Source organism: Rhinoderma darwinii, chromosome 1, assembly GCF_050947455.1.
Source record: "Rhinoderma darwinii isolate aRhiDar2 chromosome 1, aRhiDar2.hap1, whole genome shotgun sequence".
Taxonomy (NCBI): domain Eukaryota; kingdom Metazoa; phylum Chordata; class Amphibia; order Anura; family Rhinodermatidae; genus Rhinoderma; species Rhinoderma darwinii.
The window spans coordinates 386,815,891-386,828,643 of record NC_134687.1 but is presented as its reverse complement, the minus strand read 5'-3'; the positions used below and the strand labels follow the sequence as shown (position 1 = coordinate 386,828,643).

Genomic DNA, 12,753 nt, shown 5'->3' with positions numbered 1-12,753 from the left:
GGGGGAGATAAGCGGGGAAAGAGACAGTTACCCCCGAAGAGAGGGGGAGGGACCAAGAAAAGGGACACTAGCGTCCCACTGACAGCAGAGTACAAAACCCCTAAACAATACTACGCGTGTTATGTCGGGCCCGGGAGAAAACACCCCCTGAACACGACACGACAGCGCGGAAACCTAGTGGGGAACGTAGAAGGACAGCGGCGTGAAGAGGTGATCTCCCTGAGACTCGTCACTAGGTGGGACTAAGGTTGTATAAGCCCAAATAAGTACAGGCCGGAACCCCGGACTCGGCCGGATTACTGTAACGGGTGTATGTAGATTTCTGACCTCCCACCGCAGTGCAGTATGATGGGGAAAAAGGTTCCCTGAGACAATCCCCCAGATCTCACCGACTAGACCCCCTGGCCCACTTAAATTCCCCTTTGGCCTGGCAACACTCCCTCCCGCAGAAACCTAAGAGGAGACCTGAAGAGAAAAGGAAGGTTAGACACTCATAACAGCCCCCCAATTATATCCTCATGGATACAGTGATGCAATAGCCTTCTGGCCACTGGCCGATCAATTTTTTCGGGGCGAGCGCCGTCCAGGCGCCCGTTGTTCACGAGGACCGTCTCTAGTAGGAAGCTGAGAAGGGCGCACAGAGTCCGGGTACAGTCCACCCCTGGGGAAGAGCGACGGTGGCGGCTCCATCCAGGCTGGCAGGCGCACTGGGGAGATGTTGAGGAAACGGAAGGCTGCTACCAGGTCGTCCGGAGAGCGGACAACAAAGGATTGCCCCTGTCGGCGGAGGATGACGTGGAAAGGGTGGCCCCATCTGTAGGAAGCGCCTGCTTCTTTGGTTGCCTCCAGCAGAGGGCGTATCACCCTGTGCATATGTAGGGTCAGCCTTGAGACATCCGGCAAAATGGTCACCTCCGCACCCTGGAAAGGAATGGCCCCACGCTCCCAAGCTCGCCGTGCAATATCCTCTTTTTGTTTATAAAAGTGAACCCTGCAGATGACATCTCGGGGACGATTACTTTCCCTGTTCCGTGGGCCTGCCAAGCGAAGTACCCTATCCATTTCAATGGCCAAATCACGTGGTCTGTCCATGAGCTTGTTGAAGATATGGGTGACGACCTCGTTTAGCTCCTCAGGCGGTACAGATTCTGAAATGCCCCTCAGCTTTAAGTTGTTCCGTCTCCCCCTGTTCTCCACGTCGTCCAGGTGCAGGGAAAAGTCCCTCATTTGAGTCCATTGGGTGTCCATAGACTGAGAGAGGACCGAAATGTCCGTAGTGTGAACAGAGTTCTGGCGCTCCAATGCGTCTACCCGTGCAGTTAAAGATCGTAAGTCCTGGGTCACCACCCCTATGGCCCGGTCATGTTTCTCTTCCAGTCGGGCTAGACGAGCATCCAAATCTGATTTCGTGGGCAGTGCTCTCACCATCTCCCATAACTCTGCCAGGGTCCGTTCCATGGAAGGAGGGGGGCCAGTAGAAGTCGTTAGGTGGGGTCCCCCCGGTCAGCAGAGTGGGTGAGCGGGCCCCTTAGTATGGCTGGTGTGCCCTGGCTCCATGATGACATGTCCTTTGTGTGGTAATGCCGGGGGACAGCGGAGGAGAGTGGTGCCTTATCTACTGCGCCATTTTTCCCCTTGTGGCCATGTTCCCGCCCGGTCTCTGGTGGATGCTGCGGGGGGAGGGGAGCGGCTGCTCTCCCCGGAGACACAGACCCTGCCACGATCCCTGCATCTGGACCTACCTCCGGGGACGGAGCTTCAGAGCAGCGGTCCTGCAGTCCTCTGGGAGATCCCGCCGGAACGACTGTGCCGGTTGGCGGGGAGTCCCCACGCGACGTCGGGGATCGGCTGCGGCCTACTGCTGGGATGGAGGAGGGCCGCGGTGAAGACCCGTCGCGGCCGGATCGGAGGTAGCGATCCATTGAGGAGGGACCTGGGGTGACCGACTGAGACTTGCGGTGTCTCCCCTTGGTCATCCTGGAGCAGGTAAGTGGTGCCCGTGGTAGTGTGCAGAGAGTGATGCTGGTCCGGAGCTCTGAGCACACGCGTCCTCACACCGCCATCGTCAAGCCACGCCCCCCATAGTTTTTTTTAAACAGTGTTCACCACGCATCTTAAACTACATGTTACCTTCATTCTGCGGGTCAGTACGATTCCGGGGATACCTAATTTATAGAACTTTTTTATGTTTTACTACTTTTTCCACAATAAAATTACTTTTGTAAAAATAATATATTTTCTCTGTCACCAAGTTGTAAGAGCCATAACTTTTACATTTTTTCGTCGACGGAGCTGTATGAGGGCTTGTTTTTTGCAACATGAGCTATAGTTTTTATAGGTACCAATTTTTGGATACATGCGACTTATTGATCACTTTTTATTTCAATTTTTGGAAGACAAATTGACCAAAAAAAAAGCAATTCTGGCATTATTTTTTTAGGTTGTTTTTTACGGCGTTTACTGCAAGGGACAAATAACATAATATTTTTATAGTTCAGGTCATTACAGATGCGGTGATACCAAATATGTATGGTTTTATATATTTTTTTCAATAATAAATGACTTGATAAGGGAAAAAGGGCGATCGTGTTTTATGTTATTACTTGAAACTTTTATTTTTTACAACTTTTATTTTTACTTTTTTTAAACGTTTTTTTACACATTTCTTTAGTCCCACTAGGGGACTTGAAGGTCCAACTGTTTGATTGATGTTCTAATACAGTGGTTTCAAACTCGGCAGGGTAAGTGGGCCGCATATAGAAAAAATGGGAAGTTGACGGACCGCATTACTTTCAAATTTGATACAACACAAAATTATTGTTAATAAATTACTTATTTGAACTACTATAACACTATATTACTATAATAATAATAATAATACTACATTACTATAAAATGAATACTACATTACTATAATAATACCGCTAGGTTTAAAATTTGAGATATTTCTCCACGTGCTTATTTCAACAATCCAGTTTTCCAGTTTAAGTGTCGCTAAATGCAGTCCGGCGGATCAGTTGACAGTGTTTGGCAGACACACATGTCAAGATTGGGCAGCCCCTTTTTAGATAGTGCCACTGTGCCCTCTGTGGATGCTGCCACAGTGCCCTCTGTGGATGCTGCCGCAGTGCCCTCTGTGGATGCCGCAGTGCCCTCCATAGATGCTGCCGCAGTGCCCTCCGTAGATGCTGCCACAGTGCCCTCCACAGATGCTGCCACAGTGCCCTCCGCAGATGCTGCCACAGTGATGTCAGGGGCTTGCCCAGAGCTGGAGTCCCGGAGCAGAGCCGCTAATAGCACTCTGCCTGGGATTCCAGCTCTGCTCCTGACATCACTGTCCATATATGGACAGAGATGTCGGGCAACCCCAGAGCTGGAGTCCCGGGCAGAGCGCTAGTAGGCTCTTCCTGGGACTCCAGCTGTGGTCCTGACATCACTGGGACAATATGGACAGCTATGTCAGGGAATTCCACAGAGTCCCGGAGCAGAGCCTGTACTAGCGCTCTGCCCGGGACTCCGCTCTGGGGAAGACCCTGACATCACTGTGGCAGCATCTGCGTCTCAGACGGAATTGCTCTGCTTTTCAATTATTTAAAACTCGGGCAGCAGAACTGAAAAGTAGGTTATCAGCCAGGAACTACAGCAAAATAAATATTAAAAAAGCCTATAATTGGGCATTAAGGACCGACCGTGAAACTCTGCTGACTCCAAAAGCAAAGGTTCACACAGGACGATCCCAACCACGATTTATTACGGACTTTAATGAAAACTGGGACGAAATGAAACACATTCTGAATATCCTACTTAGTAATCCAGTCCTCAACAATTTTTTGGGTGAGAAAGTTTCCCTAGGATATAGAAGGGGTAAAACCATTTCGAACATTTTGCTCCAAAGTCGTTTTTCAAGAAAGAGCAGAAGCAACGTAGTACTTAACCCTGGCTTTTATCCCTGCAAAATGTGCAAGGCTTGTCGAGTCCTAGTGGAGAAAAGAGAAATTGTGGATGCTTTTGGTATCCATCATCGGATCACAGACCACATCAAATGCTCCACCCCTGGTGTTGTCTACTGCCTTGAATGTCCCTGTGGCCTCAGGTATATCGGCAAAACAAAGAGGGAATTACGTATTCGCATCCGAAAACACATCAACTCCATTGTCAATTTTGAGAAAAACATGAATGACTGCTGAATAAAAAACAGACCATTCAGCCCGACCCCAATAGCTAGACATTTCAAGGATGTACATAATTCAAATTGGACTTCCTTGAAAGGCTGGGCTTATGCCAAATATGCTTGGGCATAAGAAGGGGCAATTTAGATCAGGCACTTCTCAAAAAAGAGAGCGAGTGGATCTTCAACATGAAGACAGTCAATCCCTCTGGACTTAATGAAAATTTTGGACTTCGCTGTTTCCTTTAAGTTCAATGGGTACAATCAGTCAGAATTATTTCCCTTTGACTTCTTGTTCTCCTTTCTCTCCTTATCGGTATTTCCAATACCTGTAGGATCTTTGACATGTCTAATTTGTCAACAATTTTATTTCAGATCTATATATGGTGCTCTACAAGTCATTGTTCAATCTCTTATACAGTTCTCTAAATTCTCAATGAGAACTGCATCTGTTTTTACATTAATTTGGACTAAAGTCCCTGATTGGACGATGAGGCTGTCAGTCAGCTAGGACCCTATATATAGGGAGTTTCAATGGTGGCCTCCCACCCCTAGAATAAGCCAGAATGCTGGCGAAACGCGCATCGGGTTATAGTTCTCGTTTTTAATCCACCTGAGTGCAAGCTAATAGCCTCCCTGTCCTAACTTTCAATTGTAGTTCATACGTACCTGCAGTTGATTCTGCCTCTGATAGAAGTTGCCAGCCGCTCTGCCGAAGACTAGCGAGATCCCGCGATACTTGCGCTGGAACTCACGCTGTCTCGCTCTGACAGCAGAGCGAGACCTGGCGCTTCACGGGCGCACTGCTGTCTCTTCCCGGTGGGACGATTTATCCTCACCGGGGTATGTGCGGGGCTTGACTCCATCAGCTGAGAGATACTCGATCACTACAGCGCTAACTATTTAGACGCTGTCTTTTCTCGAACGGGACACTTTCTTTGTCCCTCCCGGTTTACAACCAGGGATCTCTCTGCTTTACTCTCTACCCAGACTGGGTGGGGGTTACAGCATCCATACCCTGCTGATACTTTGGGGTCTGCCTGCTACAAAGTCCACAACGCAAAGTCTACAACGCATGAATATATCATAACAACGTCCCAGCCACACACTTGGGCGTTGCTTCAATAAATCATAGTTTCATCTGATACAGCACACGGCAGACGGCTTTTCTGCCCTTACAATTTTATAGGAGCTCAATCTACTTGGCAGTCTGACACAATTGGTTACTCCCAATTGGCTTAGGGGTATGTGAGTTTGGGGGTCACTCACACATACCCACCCTTGCACTAAAGGCATTTTAATCCTACTTGTTCATTTTAAACTAATCAATAAAAGTTATTTATTAACCATTAGACCACACACTTTTCCCCTTTCCCTCCCCTTATTTAAATTTCTGTCTATTTTGGTGGTGTACACCTTTGTGGTCTCTTTGTTACATTATTTCTGTGCGATAGGTGATCTTTACCTATTACCTACCCTAATAATTTATACACACGACCACCTTCACACCATTTTGCATCAGTGATTATAAGCAAAAGTTGAATGAAAATTCTACTTTGAGACTTAAATGGGTACTCAAGCAGACCTCTTATGCAAAAAAATTGTACTCTGTAAGGAACTGTAAGATGTGAGGAGTTTATACATACCACAAATGTCTACGTTCACAAGTGCGTGCGTTAAAGAAACACCAAGACCACAGGAATTCACCAACCAATTTTTGCATGAAAATTAAATTGAGGCTTTGCCATCCCCCTATACAAGCTCTTAGGCTGTGTTCAGAGGTCGCTGTCAAATCAATTTTTTTTTGCCGCAATTTAATTTTTATTTTTAACGAAAACTAATTTTATTTTACTGCTATTCTGCAAAAATCATTCCCTACATCTAAAATTCCCTAAATCGAATCTAGGCTGAGTTCACACAGGGCGGATACGCTGCATAAAAGCACGCAAGGAAGAAAAAACGCCTCAAACTCTGGTGCAGTTTTTCACGCAGAATGTCCACTGCGGCCACCTAGGATGATATTTCATCCGAAAAAGACCGCTTCAGCCTGCGATTAGCTGCAGTGGTGGTCACATGGGTTGAAACGTCATCCCAGGAGGCTGGCCCTCTGGCGTCATTCAGGCTGGCCTCCTAGGATGACTTTTATCCCATGTGACCGCCGCTACAGTCTGTGATTGGCTGCAAAGGTCACATGGGATGAAACGTTATCCTAGGAGGCCGCGCTGGTGGGAGGAGCACAGACTTCTGGGTAAGTATAAGATTTTTTTTTTTTTCCTGAGTTGCGTTTTTTGCAGCGGAATCGCTGCGAACCCGCCTCAAAATAAGGCAACAACTGCTATTTGTTGCGAGTTTTACCTCCCATTGAGCTCAATGGGGAAACCCTGCAACAAATAAGCAGTGTTTACGCAAATAAAATTGACATGCTGCGGAATAAAGCTCCGCACCGCAGGTCAATTTTTGAGCGTTTTTTCCTCTGAGTATTTATACAGCGTGTGGATGAGATTTGTTTTATCTCATCCACTCTTCTGCTACTGTATTTGCTGCGGATTTTCTGCAACTAATTCCATTGCGGAAAATCCGCAGTATTCTCGCAACGTGTGAACTAACCCCTAATGTGCGTTATGTCTTCCTGTTCTGTCGTTTTTGTACATCTTACAGTTTAATCGTTGCAGTGAGAACAAGTCTGATCTATTCAAGAGCTGCGGCTAGCCCTTCCTCCCGCCATTGATTGACAGTTTTCTCCCTATTACTGTGCACAGTGGCGTAGCTATAGGGGTCGCAACGGTCGCAGTTGTGACCGGGCCCCTAAGCCTGGGGGGCCCTCAGGGCCCCCGTTGCCACACAGCGCTGACAGCGTTGATCCCGGTCCCAACTGTATCTGTGTTCTCAGGACGCAGATGCAGTTGAATTCAATGCTGGAGCAAGGAGCTGATAGCTCCTTCCTCCAGCATGCACTGTGCCGTGAGCCATGAGCGGCTCGGCGCATCAGGCATGATGTAGTGATGTCATTGCGCCTGTCTATGCCGAGTCACTCATAGCACAGGCCAAAGGAGGAGAAGGATGCTCCACTCATCGTAGGAACGGGGATAGGTAAGTAATTATATTATTATTTTTCTATTAGGCACATATGGGGGGCATTATACTGGTTATGGGAGGGGGGCTGATATGGTGGCAACTATAGGATCATTATATTATATGGGGGACTTTATACTGTATGGGGCAGCTATGGTGGTATTATACTGTTTGGGAGCATTATACTGTATGGGGGCATTATACTGTATGGGGTGCATTATAATGTATGAAGCAGCTATGGTGGCATTATACTGTTTGGGAGCATTATACTGTATGGGGGCATTATACTGTATGGGGTGCATTATAATGTATGAAGCAGCTATGGGTGTCATTATACTGTGGGGGCAGATATAGGGGTCATTTTACTATGGGTGCAGATATAGGGGTCATTATACTGTGGTTGGCATTGTACTGTGTGGAGGGCAGTTATGGTGGGCATTATGCAGTGTGGAGGGCAGTTATGGGGGACATTATGCTGTGTCGGGGAAGCTACGAGGAGCATTATATGGTGAGGACAGCTATGGTGGCATAATACTGTGTGGGGGCAGGTATGGGGGGCATTATACTGTGTATGGGGCAGCTATGGGGCATTATCTGTGGGGGCAGCGATGAGAGGCATTATAAGGTGGGGGCAGCTATGGGGGGCATTATAGTGTGGGGGCAGCTATGGGGGGCATTATACTGTGGGGGCAGCTATGGGGGCATTATACTGTGTGGGGCTACTATGGGGGCATTATACTGTGGAGGGAGCAGCTATGGGGAGAGTTATACTCTGTGGGGCAGCTATGGGGAGCATTATAATGTGGAAGCAGCTATGGGGGGCATCCATTGGGGCTGTTGGGCAAGGCGGCTAGGCAACGGCGTGCACAGGGGTCTGGTGGTGTTGGGGAGGCCCAAGCTGAATTCTTGCACCAGGGCCCATAAGCCTTTAGCTACGCCCCTGACTGTGCATAAGGACAAAACTGTCAATCAGCGGCAGGTGGGCAGGGTTATTGGCACCTCATAAATACATCAGACTCTTCCTCCATAGCGTGATGCGAGTGCTGCAACAATTAAACTGTACGTTTTACAAAAGCTACAGCACACAGAGACATAACACTCATAACGCTGAAATCAGCGTCTCTCTCACTACCTTATGCTTCCCTCAGTGAGGGCAACAAAAAGGTGGTGGCAGATGTTTTTTAAACTTTCAGTTACACTTTTCTTCCCTTTAGGATCTACTCTTACTTTTGGTTACAAAACTCATGAAAAATTTCACCAAAACGTCAAAGTGTGAATAAGACCTATATAATACAGTATTTCATAGTGTATAAGATACCAGCTTATAAATTTACTTCTTTATACTGCCATACACAAATAAAGCCTAATATCTTATTGGTAGCTATTAATTACCCTACATTTGTTCTCATTGCATCATGTCATGAAAATAAGTACATGTGGGTCATTCTCTAAATTCTGTTCACCCAGGAACTGAATATAACAAACTGTAGTGGTGAGATATTTAAAGGAGACACAGTTTTGTTCTATGTCAGTCATTACCTCACCCGACTAATATCGGTGAATATAAGCTGGACCGGGGCCACTGATAGAGGCATCATTTCTCTTGTACAGGCCTCTGCATGGTAAGTAAAGCTATAGAATAAAAGTATATTTAGAATGAGATATGAAGGGCAGTAGAATTCCTATATTTTAAATGATATATAATTTTCTAGGACAGTTTGATAATCCAGCATATTTGATAAGATAACATTTATCTGTTCTTTTTTATTTTTTTTATTTTACTATATTACAAAATAACTGCAAAATGCTAAAACAAACATACAACACATCCATAAAAATTTGTCTTTACATTCTATACATTTGGACAAGAATACGTAAACAGTGTATCCAAAAGTATCCCCAAGCTAAAAAAAATACAGAAATAAATATGCTTCTTTACAGTTTTTCATTGAAAACAATTTTTTTTTCTACTTTTTATGATTTAAAGCATATTTTGCATAATACATCTATAAATTAACATCTATACGACTCCAGTGAACAGAAAATATACCTTAAAGAGGCTCTGTCACCAGATTTTGCAACCCCTATCTGCTATTGCAGCAGATAGGCGCTGCAATGTAGATTACAGTAACGTTTTTATTTTTAAAAAACGAGCATTTTTGGCCAAGTTATGACCATTTTCGTATTTATGCAAATGAGGCTTGCAAAAGTACAACTGGGCGTGTTGAAAAGTAAAAGTACAAGTGGGCGTGTATTATGTGCGTACATCGGGGCGTGTTTACTACTTTTACTAGCTGGGCGTTCTGACGAGAAGTATCATCCACTTCTCTTCAGAACGCCCAGCTTCTGGCAGTGCAGATCTGTGACGTCACTCACAGGTCCTGCATCGTGTCGGCACCAGAGGCTACAGTTGATTCTGCAGCAGCATCAGCATTTGCAGGTAAGTAGCTACATCGACTTACCTGCAAACGCCGATGCTGCTGCAGAATCATCTGTAGCCTTTGGTGCCGATGTGTCCTCGCTCGTCTGACACGATGCAGGACCTGGGGAAGTGACGTCACAGCGTGATCTCTGGAGAACACGGCTGTGTGTGCACTGCCAGAAGCTGGGCGTTCTGAAGAGAAGTGGATGATACTTCTATACACAACGCCCAGCTAGTAAAAGTAGTAAACACGCCCCGATGTACGCACATAATACACTCCCAGTTGTACTTTTACTTTTCAACACGCCCAGTTGTACTTTTGCAAGCCTCATTTGCATAAATACGAAAATGGTCATAACTTGGCCAAAAATGCTCGTTTTTTAAAAATAAAAACGTTACTGTAATCTACATTGCAGCGCCGATCTGCTGCAATAGCAGATAGGGGCTGCAAAATCTGGTGACAGAGCCTCTTTAAAGGGGTTATATGGGGACCAAAAATTATTAGCAGTGTACTCACTGGAGTATGTGAGTACACTCGTTAATATACATTTCGGTCCACCGTCACGCTGATTCTGAGATTTTCATAGATTCTTATAGTGCTGCAGTCTAGTTGCACAGCCTTCTTTGATGACAATACGACTTTTCGTCATGTGACAGTCCCCACTGTACTCTATGTACCAGCAGTAGCAGTAGCAGTAGTACATAAATTACATAGAGTACAGCGGGGTCGATCACGTGACGAAGAGTCGTATCGTCTTTAAAAAATACTGTGCATCTAGACTTCCGGTCCCCCGGCAGAGCTATAAAATCTATGAAAATCTCAGAATCAGTGAGACGAGGGACCGAAATGTATATTAGCGAGTGTACTCACATACTGCAGTGAGTACATTTCTAATAATTTTTGTACCCTTTAAGCACAGGGAATTTGGTTGCACTTAATGGAACAAATTACGAAAGTATCTGCACATTGTAACTTAATGACAATTGTAGGATTTTCCTTTTGTTTGAATGACTGTGTGTGTATTTGCACGTACAATTTTGTTATATGGTACTTAAAGAGGCTCTGTCACCACATTATAAGTGCCCTATCTTCTACATAATGTGATCGGTGCTGTAATGTAGATGACAGCAGTGTTTTTTATTTAGAAAAACGATCATTATTGACGAAGTTATGACCTATTTTAGCTTTATGCTAATGACTTTCTTAATAGACAACTGGGCGTGTTTTACTTTTTGACCAAGTGGGCGTTGTGGAGAGAAGTGTATGACGCTGACCAATCAGCATCATACACTTCTCTCCATTCATTGACTCTGCACATAGTAATCTTACTAGATCACTATGTGCAGCCACATATACACACACTAACGTTACTGAAGTGTCTTGAGAGTTAATAGACATCACCTCCAGCCAGGACGGGATGTCTATTCACAATCCCCGACACTTCGGAAATGTTTGTGAGTGATTTACAGCACAGCAAGCGTAATCTCGCTGCAAACTGTCATTTACGGCGTAATCTCGCGAGATTACGCTTGCTGTGCTGTAAATCCCACACAAACGTTACCGAGGTGTCAGGATTCTGAATAGACATCACGTCCTGGCTGGAGGTAATGTATATTTACTGTCAGGACACTTCAGTAACGTTAATGTGGGTGTATGTGGCTGCACATAGTGATCTAGTAAGATCAAGATCTCCATGTATGACATGGAAGGCCATTTGGTCAGCGTCATACACTTCTCTCCACAATGCCCACTTGGTCAAAAAGTAAAACACGCCCAGTTGTCTATTAAGAAAGTCATTAGCATAAAGCTAAAATCGTTCATAACTTTGTCAAAAATGATCGTTTTTCTAAATAAAAACCACTGCTGTAATCTACATTACAGCGCCAATCACATTATGTAGAAGATAGGGAACTTATAAAGTTCCAATACCTCAAATGTTTTTTAAAAAGCAACATTAAAAATAGTCTTTATTTAAAATCATTATGTATTTTAAGCACCTATGCAGTACATCTAAAAAATATTCATAATTGGGAACCTCCACTATTTACTAGAGTTTCTCTAAACATCTTGTAAATGAACCATCATATTTAGTATTCTTTTCAGTTTTGATTACTTATTAAACTGTATTAGGCTATGTTCACACGGAGTATTTTGGGGGAGGAATATCTGCCCCAAAATTCTGTTTGGAACTTTGAGGCAGATATTCCTCTCCCTGCACGCCGATTTTCGCGGCAATTATCGCGCCGTTTTTCGCCCGCGGCCATTGAGCGCCGCGGGCATAAAACAGCGAGAAATACGCTTTCTTCTGCCTCCCATTGAAGTCAATGGGAGGTCGGAGGCGGAAGCGCCCGAAGATAGGGCATGTCGCTTCTTTTTCCCGCGAGGCAGTTTTACTGCTCGCGGGAAAAAGACGCCGACGCCTCCCATTGAAATCAATGGGAGGCGTTCTCGGGCCGTTTCTGCCGAGTTTTGCGACGCGGTTTCCGCGTCAAAAAACTCGGCAAAATACCCCGTGTGAACATAGCCTTAATTTTGCTGTGCAAAACTTAGACACGGATTAAGTAAATCATTATTATTTTATTTCTATTTTATTATTATTATATTTTTTTACTGCTGCACAAAGAAACTTTTATTTTGTTTTACTGTATTTTGTTCACTTAGCTTACAAAGTCTATCAATGAATGGCTGTAATATCACAGATAATGCCATCACTGCTCTTTTGGAAAAGCATCGTAAAAGGTAGGAATAAACTAAAATTCAACTTCTCTCTTTACATTTTTGGGCATATAAAGTACACAACTGTTTCTGGTCCTAAAAGGGTTTCAGCTTGCTATAAAGTGTTTTGGACTACAGGTGAATCAGGATGAACTTTAGCTAATGAAAGGTAGATTTAAAGTTAAAGAAGTTGTCTAATGAAGACAACCCCTGCCCATATGCCCTATTTGGGCCTTTGAACGTCAGCTCAAAGACCTGACTCTATTAGTCAGAACGGAGAACTGCTCTGTAAGAGCGGCTATCGCTCTGGCGGACTCGAGATCTCCATGTATGACATGGATGGCAATTTATTTGAATAACTGCCGTGTAATACTA

At 44.8% G+C, this 12,753-nt stretch overlaps 1 protein-coding gene across 3 annotated transcripts in view; it reads left to right on the top strand.

Annotated features, from left to right (window-relative positions):
* The window catches only part of LOC142652779 (uncharacterized), a 159,986-nt gene that overhangs the window by 96,264 nt on the left and 50,969 nt on the right, over window positions 1–12,753 (top strand). For all 3 annotated transcript variants that reach the window (XR_012847929.1, XM_075828466.1, XM_075828459.1), the window contains exons 8-9: window positions 8,708–8,862; window positions 12,325–12,402. Coding sequence is in view for 2 of the 3 variants with exons in the window: in XM_075828466.1 (XP_075684581.1) it covers window positions 8,708–8,862; window positions 12,325–12,402 (233 nt within the window). In the remaining variant the exon portion in view is untranslated. The remainder of the gene's footprint in view (window positions 1–8,707; window positions 8,863–12,324; window positions 12,403–12,753) is intronic.